The sequence below is a fragment of the Dermacentor silvarum genome, chromosome 11 (assembly GCF_013339745.2).
Source record: "Dermacentor silvarum isolate Dsil-2018 chromosome 11, BIME_Dsil_1.4, whole genome shotgun sequence".
In the NCBI taxonomy this organism is placed as follows: Eukaryota; Metazoa; Arthropoda; class Arachnida; order Ixodida; family Ixodidae; genus Dermacentor; species Dermacentor silvarum.
This window is the reverse complement of record NC_051164.1, coordinates 73,841,329-73,859,768: the sequence shown is the minus strand read 5'-3', so window position 1 is coordinate 73,859,768 and position 18,440 is coordinate 73,841,329. Positions and strand designations below refer to the sequence as shown.

Genomic DNA, 18,440 nt, shown 5'->3' with positions numbered 1-18,440 from the left:
AGGTAACGGGTTCAATTCCCTACCACAGAGTCTACGTTTTGACGGAGGAGGGGATGCAGAAAACACTTTGATTTAGGCGCATGCTAAGCAGCCTGAGGTTGTCAAACGTCACAAGGATGGCCTGCCAAAGTATGCATTACGGGCTTCCTTCTAGCTTGAAGGTGGTCGGCACGTACTTCCTCCGCAGCGCACCTCGGCATCCTAAAAATGGCTCTAACAGTCGCAGTGCAATAATTTTCGATAATTTCGGACATCTAAGGCAGATAACTCACTTGCAACCTTGCCTACACATCGCTCAGAACGTCCGCCCGTTGACGAGCTCAAGCTGTCGAACGTGGCCACTTTGAAGAAGCGACCAAGAATCGGAAAGAGTACGCGGAAATAGTTTAAAGGGATACCGAAGTGAAAAATAGGCTGACATGCATTACTAAATTACTCTGCTCAGATACCAAAAACGAGGCACTCTTACCGTGTTAGGAGGATAGGCAAGTCGGATAAGACACAAGAGCGAAATAAGGGTCATGTAGAACGGCGGTCGATGCCGCCTGTACAAGACACTTTAAATGTTTAAAAGCTTAAAAGTATTTCAAAGATACATTACTTCATCGCTTTGAGAGGATCTAGTGTTTTTTTTTTCCTTTTAGTGTCCTTTTAAAGGGTCATTTATTTAAAGCAGCGATATTTAATTACTATCGTAGTAAGTAGGAATTAAGGCCACGAAATGGAGAAAGTCCAACTCGCACGAGAAAAAAAATTATGTATATCAAGCAACAAGAAAGAGAGAACATTGGCTGCAGAAATTATTTATTTTTTTCCAGGGTGGATTTTAAGTCTAACAAGAGAAGGAAAGGGAAGAAACAGAACGATAAGATTAAGCAAGTAGACAGTGGAGGTTCAATAATTAAGTTTTTTGATCGTAGCGTAGACATTCTTGCGAATCTGTTCAAGAGCCGAGGCAACAAAATCAAGCAAAAGAGATGAACTTATGCAATGTAAATGTAGCCTCAGGTAAATGTCTAGAATTAGTTGCCAACGTAGTCACATTACCGACCTTGTACTTTCTCACACATGAGCGCTAAAAGCGAACACTGAAGATATGGTACGCAAATTACGTGTCACATCACTATACATCTTCATCGCATGGTATCATTCCGAACCACCACGGACATTACGTAGTCGTAATCGTTCCATATGTCTTAGTAACAAAGTGTCATTTAGCTTAGATCAATTGCACGGCGTTATGCCCAACATTCATTCGTAGAAATACCACTCAGCTTATACTTTGCTACATCCTCAAAACTTACTTTATCTTCTTTACCCTTACTTGCGACTTCAGAGTCCACTAACGTGCCAAGCCTCTGGAGCCTGTTACATTTCGTTTAATTCGGCGCAAGCGCAGGCTTCTACGGGCGCCATTACAGACCCATCGCTCGAGCACATTCCGTTGAACAAGTCCGTTCAACGAAACGCGAACGCCCCATCTCATACGCGCTGCCAAGCTGCTAACGGCCCCTCAAACCGACGTCATCAGTGGGCGTGTTTGCTTCGCTGCCAGTGTGGCCGCCAGGGGCGTTCCTTGGCGCCCATGGCGCGGATGGTGTGGCACAGCGTGCACGCGCTGCCGGCCTTCGTCGCCTCGTTCAGGGCCACGCTGGACTCGTGCGTGGACGAGTAATAGCTGCTGGACACGACGTCCGGGTCTTCCGCACCGTGACGGGCGCGCTGACGCTGGGTCATCGGAGCGCAGCCGCAGTGCTGCCTCCGGATGGCGATTTCCCTCGCACTGTCCTGCACGAAAGCCAGCTGGGTTAATGGGCATGCGTTACAGTGTTGGTTGAGGCTGTTTCGCGAAACCAGGGGGCAGTCTTATCGGTCCATAATTTTCTCTGATGCTATCAGTTTTGCAATATCTCGCATGACTCGGCACCGTACGTGTCAGCATCTACGGATGATGCCGTTCCTCACACTGTACTTAGCTGTGTGCATGGAGTGATGTCGGTGCCGAGTCATGCGAAATCTCGCGATGCTGGCAGTATTCCTGCTGCAAAGTGAAAGTGATAATGAGCGCAGAAAACCGCGTTTGCCGTGACGTCAGGCTGACGTCATCACACGTACCACAGCTGCTTGATAACGGCTTTAAAAAACACCGCCCAAGCACTCCGTACAGATGGTTAACCAGCGAAGCTGAAAGGTGCGGCCCCGGTGTTTAGCAGTGGGTTAATCCCGACGCTGTATTGAAGCGTTTCTCAATTATTGGTTACATGTTTGTGTTTCTAGTGGAACGCAAGCGCCAATGGTGGGCGGATGCTGCTAACCACGACGCCGAGCTAACTCGAGATATCGAACGCATGCGACAACAGCGAGCCGAGGAGGCGGCGTTGCGGGCAGAGCAGCGTCAACGTGGCAATGGCGGGAGCGCGTTCGCCGGGGCCAACGCCCGCTTTCGGCTGGAGTTTCTCGAGTGGCACTTTGGCTTCGGCTGCGACGAAACGTCCACGTTGAAATCGCAAAGTGGTACGCAAGCGCCAATGGCGGGCGGATGCTGCTAACTACGACGCCGAGCTAACTAGAGATATCGAACGCGTGCGACAACGGCGAGCCGAGGAGGCGGCGTTGCGGGCTGAGCAGGTAGGACGCAGAGAACGACGTCACTAATGGCGCTGCCAATTGCGCGCGCCCTTGGGTGCGACGTAGAGAACGACGTAACTGACGGCGCAGCCAATGGAGACGTTTATCGAAACATGTGGCGAACGGTTTTTCGTTTCCCCAAGCCATATACAGCTTTCGCTGTAAAAGGCTGTCACTGAATAAACGACGCGCAGTGTTCCCGTTCTTGTGTCGGTGTTATTTTGGGCCTGGCCGCCCGGCCGAATGCCGTAGGTGTACCTGCCCGGTAGCAGTTATACCAGGGCAGCTTCTCCGACGTGCACTTTCGGGAATACATTTGCGGCGTGGAGCAACCACATGAACGCGACATCGCGAAAAAGAGTAGCGACGGATTTACATTGTTGTGCGAATAAATGTTATCTTGCGCGCGTAAAGAAATCTCAATTTTATCAAAGGTCAATGTTTTATCTAGACCTAGCTAAAATATGCTATCATCCCCAGTGAAAATCCGTCCCATGCCGCCAGCGTAAGGTTCCGTGGCGCCATCTGTTGAGTAAAACTTAAAACAGTTTCTCGGCTCTCGGTGGCGTCTCAGGCCTAACAGCGTCAAAACAAAACAACCGATCTCAATAATAACGACAAGAGAGCGCCGATACTCAGTCTTCAGCTAGCGATGAGGTGAAGCGATGACTGATTGTACTATTTATTTTTTGCTGTCACAGCAGAGAGCAAGTTGCAAGAGCGAATTCAGATCGAAGCGGGCAGACTGATTGCTGCCATGTTGTTGTGCAATCGCTGTCCCCAGCGGAAGTCGTCGCGCTGACTTCCGGGCGACAAGCGATATTTTCTGGCTGGCCAGAAACCGGCGACACGACCAGCGATTACTCTGCGCAGATTTCTCCCGACTAACGCTGTACGCATCGGTGTCTACAAAGTGGGAGCATTTATGGCACAGAGCTAATTCTGTCTTATCACAGTTCCAGGAACTATGTCGCCCGTTGACGGCGACTCATGCAAAATCATGCAAAATCACGCAAGATTACTCATGCAAAATCTCGGGAACTCTATTTTGCTTAGCAATTTCATTGCGTTTCATTTGTGCACAACGGTACAACTGCGCGCGATATGATGACGTTTCAAGATCAGAGACAACAGTGAACATAAAAATGTTTAAAGCATGTCGCATGCATTATTGGACACATCAGATTGAGCCCTTGCTCCAAAATTCATTAATATTCACTTATTGTGTTATCGTGAACAAAAGCTGAACTACAGAGTTTCGGCATTTAGTCCTGCCGGCGTCAGTAATTCGTCGAGTAGCGGGTTCCTATACCGTCGTTGTTTATGACGCTAATGAGATACACTAAACTTGAAGTGGCTGTAAGTTTTCCAACAAAATATACACGTGGGTGGAGTGCTGGATGAAGCGTCTCAAGCCTCTTAGAGAGTTGAGGCGTAAGGTCACCGATCGTGAACGCAACAAATCTAACACAAAGAAAAATGAAGATAATTTTTTTCTCCTGTTGTACAATATTTGATTATAATTTGAATGCATGAATTGAGCTAAAACTATACCTTAGGCACATGTAAGTGAATGAAACCTGACGAGAATACTATGCAAAGTGTATTTCTTCACTTTTTATTATTATTGTTTGCAGCAGCAAATTTTTAAGCATCGACAGTGGCAGATAGCACAGTTATAACCCTTGAACCTAATTATTTGATGAGGCAGACATTACTTCTGCAAGAAATCAAAATTCATAATGGACTAATTAACACAAATGCACTTGTTAACTATTTCAATAATTACTTTAAGCCACATACTGCAATCTACGAATTCAAGCCAGTTAGTTCACAAGGCGTATACACTTGGAACGAATTCTCAGAGTGATGTGAGTGTCGAGAAATTAATTTTAAAGGTGGGCGGTGAAATGCATTGGCGTTCTAGTTACTTTTGAGGTTCAATGCATAAAACAGCGTTTTTTTAAAGTCTCAGTGGAGCAACAGTCCATTTTTACCGAAAGATTGACGGCGGATATCTCGGAACCAGCGCCATTCCTCGGGATTCGTTCCAACTCTGTACCCCTTGCAAATGCACTAGCTCCAATTCGTAAATTGCAATGCGTGCTGTAAATGAATTAGTAAAACTTTAGTTAGTGAACTTTCTTAATTAGTTCATTACGCATTTGATTGCTGGTGGAAGTAATGTTCGCCTGTGCTATCTGTCACAGGTGAGATTTTAAAAATTTGGTGGAGCTAAAACAAAAATTTTTTACCGTCGATTACGATATTCCCTACCTGCGAAATTTGAGTGCACCTCTATACGTGTTTTTATTTCGCAATGTATTGGCTGGCGCGGACAATCTGTCTCGTGCAGCACATTGTAAACGGAGCGAAGTGTTGGACGACTGCCTCGTGCATAATTTTTTTCGTATATTTTCTCTCGGAAAATACGCACTAACAGTCACATGCAGGTGTTGGAGGCATATAGAGATTGGAGGCAGAGATTGAAATAAATTATTATACACCGGGCAAACGCCAAATATAGCTCCCGCTACATTCACTCAATACTAACCATCGTTACGCCAGAGCAACAGATTTATTTTGTTTCGTTATTTGCAAATTTCCAAATGCATCAAAATTTAAATTGCACCGCAGTTATACACACTTATAACGTGTTTTCTTTTTTTTTTTTTTTTTTGCTCTAACCGAACAGTTACAAGTGTAGCTGAATCATGTCACCCAAACATGTTTTGGTGGAAACACGCGAGCATGTCATATTTCTTGCCCTGAAGTCCGCAAGGTGGCTACGAACGCGCATTCTACTAAAATCCCTATATAAGAAAAGTACCGCCATCCTTTGACAAATGCCGCTTCGCTCTCTCCTGTGTTATCCTGTATCTCCTATTGGGCGATGATAGCGCGCGCTTCTCACTTCTTTATATTTTCTTTTTTTCCGCCTCAGAGCCATGTTGAAAGTCCTCTGCGCAGCCGCAGTCGCCGGCGGCGGCGGCGGCGCGCGCCCGGCCTGAAAGCTTCAACGTGGACTTTCTAGGTGCGTCACCGTCGACTTGGCTTTCGCAAGCAAAAAGTAAAGAAAAAGCAAGCGCTTTAGGAGAGGAGGCGGCGGAGGAAAGAGCGGTACTTTTCTTATATAGGGACTTTACATTCTACTGGTACGGTTGTTTCTGAAACGTGCACAAGTACTGATACAAGGTAACTATTTAAAGTACAAGTACTTCAAAGAGTGGCTTCGTATATCTTTCGCTTGACCCCTCTTATATTGTCTACTATATTCTCGGTTGGCGCTATCGATATATAGTTTGCTTTACCATCAGTTGCGCGATATTGATAGCTTTCACGCGACGTCACGCACCCACCTTATCACCGTGTTGGTGCACCAACATGGCGACTACGAGCACTTCAGTCCAATCCATCTTATTGAAAGCTTTCACGCGACGTTACGGACCCAGCTTACCATCGTGTCGGTGCACCAACATGGCGGCTACAATGACGTCAGTGCAAGCCATCTAAAGGAACTTTTCTATCGATAGTTTTGCATCACTATAACTCATTCTGACGCCCCGACCGTCGCTTTGAAGAGGTGCGTACGACCTGTCAGCCAGACTCACGGCATCGGTGTTGTCTTCGCTGGCCTTCCGAGCGTCCAGCTGCCGACGCCGAGTGTCACGTGGGCAGGGTCCACCGCTGCGCCTCCGCGATTGCGCAGTGCGGCTCGACTCGGGCCTCCCTTCCCGACTGGGGTTCGAACGCTCTTGCAGTATACAGCGCAGCTCGGTGTTCAACCGGGAGTCGGTGAACACGATACGCAGGGTGCTGTCGTCCTCCCCCGCTCCTTCGCCGCGGTTGTCACCGTGTGCCTCGCTGTCTGCTGACGACGCCTGCAAGGTGGCGGCGTGTCGCCGGCTTGTAACGACCGTTAGCGCGGTTACTGTTAACGTCCAAACTGAGTACCACATCAAGGAAAAAAAAGTAAACTTGCTCGCCTGTAGCTCTGGCCATGGAGAATACAGCTTATTGTCAGAAGTATGCGGCCTACTCAGCGCGCCTTCACCATATCTCCCAGCTATCGTGCACCGAGATTTAAAAATAGGCAAATGGTACGTAGCTGGACAGAACCAAGGTAATGTTGTTAGCCGTCACTTGGAGATACTGAGGTTATTTTTTTGCATTCCGACTAATTACATAATAAGTAACAATTAATTAATCAACTTCTCAAATATTATAATTAGATGAAAAGTGTAAGTGATAAAATTGTAGAGCAACATGAAAAACTCCCGATACAGCCATCTGTTACTCCATACGTGCTACATAAAAGTGTTTTTCCGAGCGTTAAAGAATCCCACGAATACAGGTAAAATTGCAGCGCGACTGGCGGCTCGAAACGTAGTTCGTATATACTTTTTGACAATAAGTATACATTTGTACAAAAAACTAAATGTTATTTCAGCTAAAGCCTAATTAGTGCGGCAATGAATTATTCATTCACTTGTTTTCTAAGTTATCTACAGCTGAAAGTTAGCTCCCACGTATCTGAAATGCTACCGTAGGCTATGAGCTGTTTCGCATACTTAAATCAGAATTTTAACTAATTTATTACAGCGATATGGATGACGCCAGTGAAATAACAAACTAGAAAACGTAAGGCACCTAGCTTTCATTCATACTTTCGCGGCACTGACACTTCCCGAATGTACACTCACACGAATAGTGTGATCATCCAATCCTCTTTAATGTGTATGTATATGCAATATCATTTAAGGGAAGACTACGTCAACATATCGTGCGTAAATAGCTCACGTGGTGTAAACGTCATATACCGTGTGTTTCAGCTAACGTAAGCCAAGCTGTTTAAAAAAGATTTAAAAAAATCTGTGGGTCCAATCCACGCTGTGAAGATGTTTGGACAGCGAAGCTGTAAACGGCACCCACGCAATTACCCATTGTGACGTCACTTGAATTCACACACGTGGCTCTACAAAGAGTGAAACCACAGACAAGTGAAATGTACTTAACCACACCCTTTATTACTTCACAACATTATATTCACGCTGTTCTTCTGGCGTCTTTACTTTCCGTGGTCTACCCTTGGTAGCCTGGAAGGAACTGAATGAGTTGCTAGACCGTGGTGACGTCACTACGTGATTTCTAAGCTGTTGGGTACTTTTCCACTTACGCAATCGTAATCTTTACCGGGAAACACACGCAGGCGAAGGAATGTTGTACACGACACCCACAACTACTACCCATTGTGACGTTACTTGAATTCACACACGTGGCTCTACAAAGAGTGAAACCAGAGACACTGCTTTCACGAGGGTTTTGAAGGACGTCAAGCCCTTTCGAAGCAGCTCCAAACCTAATCTTTACCGGAACGCGTCGGAGGGTGTTCCCACTGTTCACGCGCGCCTTATCATCCATCATGTGGTTTTGATGCTTGTTTTGGGGTTGTTTCTTTTACAAACGAGTGCTGAGATGTATGCTGCATGCCTTATTTCAAAGGAGATATGCTATTTGTACTCAATTTATAGCCTGGCGTTTTTTGCTTTCGCCGACACGAAAATTTCCTTCACTGGTAGAGGTATACAGTTTCGCTGTAAAAAAAGATTAGAAAGCATGGTGCAAGATACAATTATAAAATCTGGGGTGTTTAATTGTGAGATATCCAACGACCGAACACCGTAGGTCTTGAAATTGTGTCTTCCACTGTGTTTTCTAATTTTCTTTTCGTTAAAGAACTTGGCTAACGATAGCTCGGCTAACGATATGAACTTGGCTAACGACATGAGTGACACACTGAAGCCCAGCCGCAGAACTGTAGAATTGAATATCGTCTGTACGAAATGCAAACACGGCTGTCTTTTATTTCTTCTTTCTTTTTCGTCCTCATTTCCTAACGATACGCACATAATCTGAAGAGTTACTGATTTCGCGGGTTCGCGCGACTCGTCATGCATCCCTTCGATCGGTGTGAAAAGCCCAAAGAAGGTCCTAGGCTAGCTAGCACCTTTGCCAATTTCTTAGTTTAACCGTTGCACTTGTGCTTGCTTTCAGTTTTAGTTCCCCTTTCGAGCCCTTGGATGGAGCGTATATTATGAAGAGTCAAGAAATATTGATCCAAATAACCAGGTGGCACGTGGCAGTTGCCATCTTGCCATTTCGACAGTTACCATCACGTACCTTTACCCTGCATTTTAATGAGTCCTCGGAATCATTTTGTTTTCCTTAATTGGTGTTATTATTCAAAATCCTAATTTTGGGTATCTATTTTTGGGATATTCATAGGGAATAGTGACTTTTGAGACCACATCGAATACGAATGGAATAGCGCCAGAAGTGAATCGAATCTAATATCGAATACTTTTCGGATAGCTTTCGAATAATGAACACCGTTTATCAATATTAATATAAAAAGATGTTCACGTCCCAGTATTCTTAAAATTACCAAGTTTCTGTCATTGCGTAGTACACTATGAAGCGTTGTTAATTAAAAGCACAAATGGATCATTAGAAGGAAAGTTTATTTGCATGCCCAGGGCTCTTCAGAGAGTGCGACTCATCGCTGTACAGCCTGTAATGTACAGCTACCTAAAAGACGTAGCCAGCTCCACTTCGCAAGTTCTCATGTTTTATGTCTATACCGTGACCGCGGGTATGATAATTTACCGTACTTTTGTTCCAATTTGATGTTTATTTGGGCGGAGTTGACGTTCTGAAATATTCGAAAGGTATTCGAAAGGTATTCGTATTTACGAATAGTGACTATTTGATTCGTTATTAGAAAGTTTCGAATATTCGCACACCCCTATCCCTATACATCTACCAGTTGTTCAAAGTTAAGCTTTACGGCATTTTAAAAAATCACGTGTGGCAGGTAGCATAATTCTTATCGTTGAGTTGGGTTATTCGAAGAGGCAGACATTAGTAGCACGAGAAATTGAAACACATATTCAGCTTATTAACAAAAATTGACTAATCGACTTCTCAGTTAATTACTTTACGACACATATTGCAATTTCCGAATTGTAGCCGGTGAGTTTGCTAGACGCATGCACTTGAAGTGGACTTCCAGTATGACACCAGTTTCGAGATATTATTTCCCAAAGTGTGGGACGAAATACATGGGCATTCCAGTTACTTTTGTGCTTCAATGTATAAAACAGCATTTTGGTAAATTGGAACCGCAGTGCATTTTTACGGCGAGTTTGATCGCGCATATCTCCAAACTGGTGTCATTCTGGAAATTCACTCCTAGTGGATACGCCTGACAAGCTCACCGGCTACAATGCGTAAATTTCAATGTGTGTCGTAAAACAAATTAAATAAGAAGTTAGTTAGTGAATTTTCGTTAATTAGTTGAATATGTAATTTGATTTATCGTGCTACTAATGTCCGCCTCATCGAATAGCCCAGCTCAATGATAAGAATTTGGCTACCTGCCACTAGCGATTTCTATAAATTCCGTAAAACTTAAAAGTGAACACCCCGTATATTGTTACTTGTGCGCCTGTGTCAATACGAGCTTTAGCGGTTACGCCGTCGTGTCGACAAGGACGTCACAATGTTCAATCAGGCCCGCAATACATTACGGTGCATACGGGCATCCGCTCCATTTTATTCTAATCTAATTTCACTTCTGAGGGTTAAAAAGAAGGTCATCTTGCCTTGCCGGACCTCTTCTCCTTTCGCAGGCCCGACGACCTCTTCCGGCTGGTCTCTCCGGCGGCGACCTTGGGTATGGTCAACCTGAGCTCCCGCTGCGTGCTCGAACCCCCGCCCGCGATTTCCTCGCGACCTCCTCCTCGGTTGTGCCGCGAGCTCTTGACGGCCGGCCGCACCACGACTTCCTCCGTGCCCTTTTCCTTGCTGCAGGTCAGGTAGTCAGGCTCGTCGTCCTCGCTCGAGTCGCTACTGGAGGACGAGCACCGATTGACAGCCTTCGGAGGCGCCGGGTCGTCTTGACACGCGTTCGGCCCCTTGAGTCGCCTAGTGTGTCTGAAGGAAGAATAGCACAACGCGTTTCGGGCAGGACGTAGTGTTACGTGGTCTCGAGCACGCTGGATTAACAAAAAATGAAATTGTCGGGTTTTACGTGCCGATATGTTAATGAGGCATGTCGTAGTAGGGGACTCTGAATTAACTTGAAGCACCTGGGGTTCTTTAAAGTGCACCCAATGTGCGGTACACGGGCAACTTTGCATTTCGCCCCCATCGAAATGCGGCTGCCACGGCGGGGATTCGATTCCGCGACCTCGGGCCTAGAAGCGCGATGCCAAAGGCACTACGCCACCACGGCGGGTTCCGCACGCTGAATGCAGGTTCGTAATTAACAGTGGACAACGGATCGAAGAAGCAAAAGAAGCTTGTTTACAGGGTAGCTGACGTGCAAGTTTGTTACCTATCCAGTAGAATAGCTTTCCGTGAGTAAGCCAGCCACTTGCAGATGGTTACCCCTAATAGCAACTCTTGTTTCTCCGTCTATCTATATCTATCTAACTATTGTGTTTATTTATTTATTTATTTATTTATTTATTTATTTATTTATTTATTTATTTATTTATTTATTTATTTATTTATTTATTTATTTATTTATTTATTTATTTATTTATTTATCTCTCCCTCTCTCTATGCGAATGCGCATCATCGTTCGCGCATCTGCTGGTATCGTCCACTTCGGAAATTTTCAAGGTGAGGTCTGCGTAATCCAGTATCTATGGATGTTGCTACGTTTACGATTTTTGAATGATTAAATATGAGCCAAGTGGTTGCCGAAACCTCTATGGTCAATACGGCCTCACGACACACTTGAGGGCTTTGGCTCTTATACAAGAAAAAGTCAGCAAGGGCTGCGGGCAGAACATATCCAACAAACCACTCGTCTCGCACGAGGTTGGAGAGCAACATTACACTATGAATACTTTTGTTACCTTGCACCTAGTTCTACGCTAAAGAAATTGCTGTCAGCAGCATAAACAAGTAATGCTTCGTTAAAACATTTTACGATTATTGTGTAGTGGGACCAAATTTCTTCAAAGCTCATTCTCAGTTTAGTCGCAGGTTGCGGCTAGTATAAATGGTTCTCAAAAACATTTGTACGAACATGAACCAAGATGTCACGTTAGTTCAAGAATTGTCGTACTTGTAAATAGGTGGCCTAGTGATGCTAGTCCTCCCAGACACGCCATAGTAATGCCAGTCCCCCAAGCCAGAGATCTGACCATATCCTGGTACACGTCCTAATCCAAACAGAGGCAACCTTTCGTCTTTTGAAGAATGAATTTCAAAGCGGTAATGCCGTCGCTCTGCCCATTACGATATCTCAAAGTGCACACAAGTCGTCGAGAGATTGGTGAAACTTCGCTCATCTTACTAATACGGCGTTCGCTTTTACACATTCTTGTGGCGAGCTTCTGTCTAAATCATATCTGTCTCTCACTGGAGGGTTTAGTATGACATTCGTGTACCTCCTGTTCTGGCTCAACTACTCTGCAGACATGCTTGGACACCGTCTGAAATAGCAGTGTGGGCTGACCTGACATAGCTGTGCTTGCGACGGAAGCGGGGAGCATCGACGGCTTCTTCGCACCGGGCGCCGTTCTTGTCGTGGTGATAAATCTTGCGATCGCGTTCTGCGCAGCCACGCTCCGCTTTTTCCCGGTGCCGTGAAACGCAGCGCTCCTGCTCGACGAGGGAGCTCGAACTACGGATCACGTGCTCCACCGTCAACTTGTGAGGCTCCGGCAACGAGACCAGAATCACCTGCGAAAGGCATTACAGCTTCATTTCCGCTTCCAGCTTACTGCTTCAAGGCATCATGAGAAACTGGCTAGTAAACCGTTTTCTCGGGCACCGTAGAATATATTCTTGACCCGCCAGCCATAAAGGACGCAACATGAGAGTTAGGGCGACTTGATAATATATGATGTTAATACCAGTAAAGCGAGCTAGACGCAGACACAGAAGAAATCACGTACTTGCAAAAGCGCTGTCTATTTGTGCACGCGTTTTCTTCATTGTCTACGCCTAATTCGTGCCATGGTTTACACCAGAAAAGATAACGCAGTGGAACCACCCTCGCCGGGACCAGCTCTAAGTGAAATCACCTTTACCACTGCGTATATGCTACAGGCGGGGTGATCGCCGCTGAAGCAGGTCACGTCTTCAATTTGTCATGTATTTACAGGTAACCAAAAAGCATAAATACAGTATGTGCTAATTGCATGCCTCTTTGCTTTTGACAAGTTGATGATAAATGCCTTACTTTAGATGAAATGGTGAAGCCCCTTAATAACCAGCATCACTATGCTTCCTTGTTACAGGAGTAAACGCCTAACTGTATGCCCTGCAGATTTTTCTATTCAGGCTATGTTTATGGACTGCGACTTTCAGCAAGAGATAGGCTAATTTATTTTAATCTCTGTTTAATTCTGACGTGCCTAAAAATGCGTCCGCGCATTAACCTGTGCGCGCGCCGCTCACAGCAAGAGCGTTTTTGAAAGCTGGCTTCTCCGCAATAGGACCCTTTGTGAGGAGAAGTGATTCTACTACAGTGATTCAACTTCGCTTTGCACGTGATTGTACCATCGGGCAACCAATTACGTGTGGGCGCTGGAACGATCTAATGGTTTTCCGCCACAGTGTGCAACGCACGTGCCGTATGCTCAGTTTTGATGATGATAGCGGCGTCCTGAAAAAAAAAAGGGGGGGGGGGGGGGTTATTATTTGCCTACCTAGTGGACATGTCCATTTCGTCTGCTGCTGAATTTCTCAGTGGCTAGGCTGGGGCATGCGTGCGAAGGAGGCTCCCCTAGCCAATCAGCACTTCAACAGAAGAAATGAACATGCCCACTAGGAGAACACTTACAGAATACCCGCTCCCCTGTATGACGGTTGCCGGTGTCGTGAAACAGTATTATCGCTGGCACTGCAGGAACATCGACCGCGCATGAGAGGCAATGTGGAGGCAAGTCTCAGGGTCTTCAGAAGGATAACACTAGAAATCGCAGGCATGTGGAAGACAATCTGTAGGCCTGTAAAGCTTTGAAAAAAAAAAAGGTTGCGCATGTTGTTTCGAACGCCTCCTCAGGTTCATTTCTAGCACAAACGTGTTTAGATACGGACTTTGCCTTCCCACTGCAAACAAAACAAAATTTAGTTTATGCCCCCCAATAACGTCCGCTTACCGCCTATGGAGAAAGACTTGGAATCGGAAGACACAACATTAAAAGCATGCCGGAGCAGTTGAGCAGCAGCGTGGCGCTGCCGGCATTGACAAGTAAACCCAACGTCAGCATCACATGGTTTCGATGGCTTTCACTTCGACACCCAGTCTCGACTGTTATTTTTCCTCTTTTTCTTGCTTTCTGTCTTTATGCTGGTGATAGTATTACGCCTAACGAACTCGCTCAACAATACGCCATTGTTATACTGCGGGTAATGAGGCGTTGTAAGGCAAACTCGAAGCTGCTGACTAAGAGAACAAGGTGGCGGGTTCGAACCCCGTTCGGCGGCAGCCGTATTACGATGGTGACGCGGAATGCAAAAACGCTCGCGTACAGTGCTTTCGTTTAGAGTCTAACACTGGGCTACTTGGTTGAACACAAGACAGAGAAAGACACGGGACGGGCGCTGACCTGTGTCTCTCTCTGTCTTGTGTTGCCGCAACTCTTGCGCTGCTTTAACCCTGAAGTGCTTTGGGTGTACGTCAAAGAACATCGGGTGGTCGAACATAATCCGTAGCCCTCCAGTACGGCGTCCCTCATAACCCACTGTGTACATTTGGGACGTTAAAACTCAATTTTTTTAAAGCTCCTGACCTGACTGTCTCCTTGAAGCTCGCAAGTCTGCCCCGGCTTCATGCGATGCACGAAGCGTTCAGCGCTGGCCTCATTCTTGTACTCTTCATCGCCGTCGACCTCGTCGTCGACGTCGTCCTCGGCTTTGTCCTTGTTCTCTACATTGTCCTGACAAGGACAGTGCAGCTTCAGGAGGTTGGATATGCTGCGCATCAGCGGCGAAGACGGAAAATTGAGCTCCAGGACGTGCTTCTCGACCGTGGACTCAACGGGCCCGTCGGCGCAGCGCCTTTGGGAGCTGCTACGGCTCCTGTCTCGGCTACGGCTCCTGTCTCGGCTACCAGCGCGGATTGTTCTCCGGCTGCGGGGCGGCGAGGACGACTCCCGCGTCTGCGTGTAGGTGAACGTCCTGGAACCGTCACCTTGGTGCTTACGCCTCGTAACAGCGACATCTTCGCCACATTCGTTTTCGGAAGACGATGACGAAGAGGAACTGTCGGTGTCTACCGAGCGGTAGTTGGAGCGGTACCGGCTGAAGACGTCCCCGCACTTCCCGTCTGCCTGATTCGTGGCGCCGTTCTCGCCGAGTGCTTTTCCTTTTTTGCCGCTTTTTCTTTCGCCGCGGGACTGTTGGGCGCCATTTTGTGCTTCACCGTCCTCTTCTGCACCCATTCTGCAGTGATGGTCCCCTTCCGAGGCGTGCTTCATTGATGCCTGAGAGGAAGGAAAGTATTATTGATCTAGACGCAAGGCAATGATGATGATAAAGATTGATTTTCATGATGATCATGACGATGTCTACTGACATTCTCTTCAAAACGTGGCGGCGACAAATAGTCACCCAGCCTGCTTGAGCTAATCATATTATATACATAAATAGCACTTCAGCATCTTGCCTATCTCTTCTTGCTCTTTCTATCTTCAGTAAAACCTCTATCTCTATATTGTACAGTTACCTATGCCTGCAACAACCCCGGTTCTATCAATTTCTTTCTTACTTTGTTTTCCACCAATACTCTAAACGTCTCCTGCTTATTTCGACTGCTGCCATCCGCTTTGAATCCCAACACTTGTGAACGGTGGACTTCCCCTACGGGTCTTCCTGGGTGAATATCTTGGCATTACATTAAGATATAGTGATAGAGGCTGTAATGAAGAAAGAAAAGATCAAAAAGAGATAGATAAACCAAATGCTAGATTGAGTTAGATGTAGTAAAACCTGATTAGATCAAGCAGGCTAAGTGACTATTTGTCGCAGCCCTATTTCAAGTGAAATGCCAATAAAAATTACCATCATCATCACCATCACCTGCCGTGCGCGTCTTCGGTATTTCGCGAAGTTTAATGCGTTTATAGACAAGCTAAAGCTTTCTGCAGACATGCTTGAAGTTGTGTTGACTTATTAATTGCAATTACTTATTAGCGAAGTTTTCCTTGTAACGAAGTCAGAATCTGCAAATGTTCATACCGTTGTATGGTGGAGCATAAGTGTCCAAATGTTCATACCTTTGCATGGTACAACAATAGTGAAACCAAAACATACAAAAAGGAAGGATCACAATTCTAAAGTATGGGTTTAATGAAAAGCACGCAGAAGTGTACCTAAATATCACGCGTTTCTGATTAAAGTGCCTCAACTCGTCCGTCATCGTGTTGTGCCTCTCATTGACGGAAAATAAGGTATGGTAACTTGTCGAAGGCGACAAGTGTGATTGCCGACCTCAGGGCGCCACGTTGACAATTTTTTTAACGTTACCTTTGTCACGAGCCACTTGACACATCTAGAGACCCGCCGCGGTGGCTCAGTTAGCTAAGGTGCTGCACTGCTGAGCACTAGGTCGCGGGATTGAATCCCGGCCGTGGCACCCGCATTTCGATGGAGGCGAAATGAAAAAAAAACGCCCGTATACCGGTCGGGCATTGTGTACTCTTTGAAGAACCCAAGGTGGTCAAAATTAATCCGGAGTCCCCCACTACGGCGTCCCTCATAATCATATCGTGGTTTTAGCGAGGAAAACCCTAGAATTTATTTCTCTCCTTTCGTGCCTTCTCACCCTGCAGCACGAAACATAACTTCAAAATTACAGCTCGCAACGAGACAACTGTGTCTCAATTTAGCTCGAAGACAGCACATTGATCCTCCAGTTTTATTGCTCGTGCTAGTACTAACTCGATCAAACCGACACTGCGCTAAGTGGCAACCACATTAGCGTCTGTAACTACGTCCGCAATATATCAGACAGTGGCCTTGCTTTCGAACTAGCGAGTCGCACTGAATACATGCCTCACCCTGGCACCAGCTCATTGTAGCTTTACGATAATAGACTTGTAGCATCTGAATGAACCATTACCGTTTACGGAATAGATGACACGCGGAGTGCTAGTGACGCCGCTTCCTGACACTGAGTTCAATTGGAGTACACATAACTAAAATTTCAGCGATCATGTTATATACTTCGTCACTCGTGAGAAGACGTCGGCATTCCATTTTTCTTTCCTCTCTTTCAGCGAGAACACTCATGCAAGAAGAAAATATTACGAACACACTGTGGTTGAACAAAGCGTCACGAGAAGCCAGCGCTGGTCCCATCCGATTAAAGTCACTGTATAAGGCCTGTCCACTCCGATCCATGACGTCATGCCGCCTGACCCGACTGCCATAGAAACTAATGGGGATGTTCCCGAGTAAGCAGCGGTAATTTTGACGTCACCGCTTTCGTCAAGCCAGGCTTGACAGTGGAAGTTTCGGGCCAGGTAGCATGACGTCATGGATCGGAATGAACAGGCCTTGTGCTATATCTAGGTGGTGTTGATCATCATCATCATTGTCAGCCTATGTTAATGTCCACTGCGGGACGAAGGCCTCTCCCTGCGATCTCCAATTACTCCCGTCTTGCGCTAGCTGATTTCAACTTACGCCGGCAGATTTCCTTAACTTCATCACCCCACCTAGTTTTCTGCCATCCACGACTGCGGTTCGCTTCTCTTGGTATCCATTCTGTAACTCTAATGGTCCACCAGTGATCCATCCTACGCGGTGGTGTTGATATGGCCCCCTTAATGGGAGCTCCCTTTAGAGCTTTTCATTCTCTTTAGGGGAGCCACATATACAGTATATGGCTTCTTTTAGTGGAGCTTTTGTGACTCCCTTTATGGGAGCCATACACAGTGACTCGACATCCGGTGTTCTGGCCTTTCGCAGACGGAAATACCGGACCGGATAACACTCTAGTGACACAGGCTTGTCACGCCGCTTACTCACCCTGAAACAGCAGGAGTCGCTGGCGGCTGGGCTCCGGCAGCAGCGTCTGTGTATCTGGGGAGCCGCGGACGCAGGTTGGGCAGCGCCATCGCTGAAGTCACCGTCGCGTAGCCGGCGCTGGTGCCTGTAGTGGTGGTGCCTCTGACGCCGGTGAGTAATGGGCCCGCCATCCGGGCGTTTTTGAATCACCGGGCACTCGTCTCTGCGCGTCTCACGTCGGCCGACGGCTGACGAGGCGGACCGGTGACGGTGACGACTGCCCGACCGAGACTTAGACACGTGATGGCCGTCGACGTGCGCCTTCCTGGCAGGCCTCTGCGTGCGATAAGCAACCGAGGAGCTGGTCCCTTAACTGTGGAGCACGTCTGCGGACGATTTTATTTGGAATTAGTGAGCGCCGCCATCTTAGGACACGAACAATTTCATAAGTTATGTGCAAAGTGACATCAAATTACATCGTGACCATGAAACACGGAACGCATCCGTTCCATGAAACACGGAACGCGCTTATCGGCTTCGTTGCGCATTTTGGTTGCCTCCTACGTCCATGGCACGTTCGTTTATGCGTTTGTCTGCGCATCTATTTAAGCATACGGTGGCCTCTTTGCATGTTTTCTTTTTCCGAATAAATCTGGTCAGTTAAGTCTAGCGGTCTGTCCTGTCCCACCTTTCTTCCGTTAGTGTTGTTCGCGCTAGTAACTATGTCACAGCAACTACGTCACCACCAACTAGCCCAACGTTCCTCGTTAATTGCA

The 18,440-nt window shown here is 46.6% G+C and overlaps 2 protein-coding genes across 2 annotated transcripts in view; one reads left to right on the top strand and one right to left on the bottom strand.

Annotated features, from left to right (window-relative positions):
* Positions 1-913: 913 nt before the first annotated feature.
* Positions 914-18,440, bottom strand: part of LOC119432678 (uncharacterized) — a 43,143-nt gene continuing 25,616 nt past the window's right edge. The window contains exons 4-9 of the mRNA XM_049658350.1: positions 17,686-18,000; positions 14,445-15,137; positions 12,161-12,387; positions 10,293-10,623; positions 6,240-6,509; positions 914-1,788 (exon numbers count right to left, since the gene is read on the bottom strand). Coding sequence (XP_049514307.1) covers positions 1,528-1,788; positions 6,240-6,509; positions 10,293-10,623; positions 12,161-12,387; positions 14,445-15,137; positions 17,686-18,000 — 2,097 coding nt within the window. The 3' untranslated portion in view covers positions 914-1,527. The remainder of the gene's footprint in view (positions 1,789-6,239; positions 6,510-10,292; positions 10,624-12,160; positions 12,388-14,444; positions 15,138-17,685; positions 18,001-18,440) is intronic.
* Positions 17,696-18,440, top strand: part of LOC119433130 (phospholipase A-2-activating protein) — a 71,544-nt gene continuing 70,799 nt past the window's right edge. The window contains exon 1 of the mRNA XM_049659167.1: positions 17,696-17,835. The gene's annotated coding sequence lies outside the window, so the exon portion shown is untranslated. The remainder of the gene's footprint in view (positions 17,836-18,440) is intronic.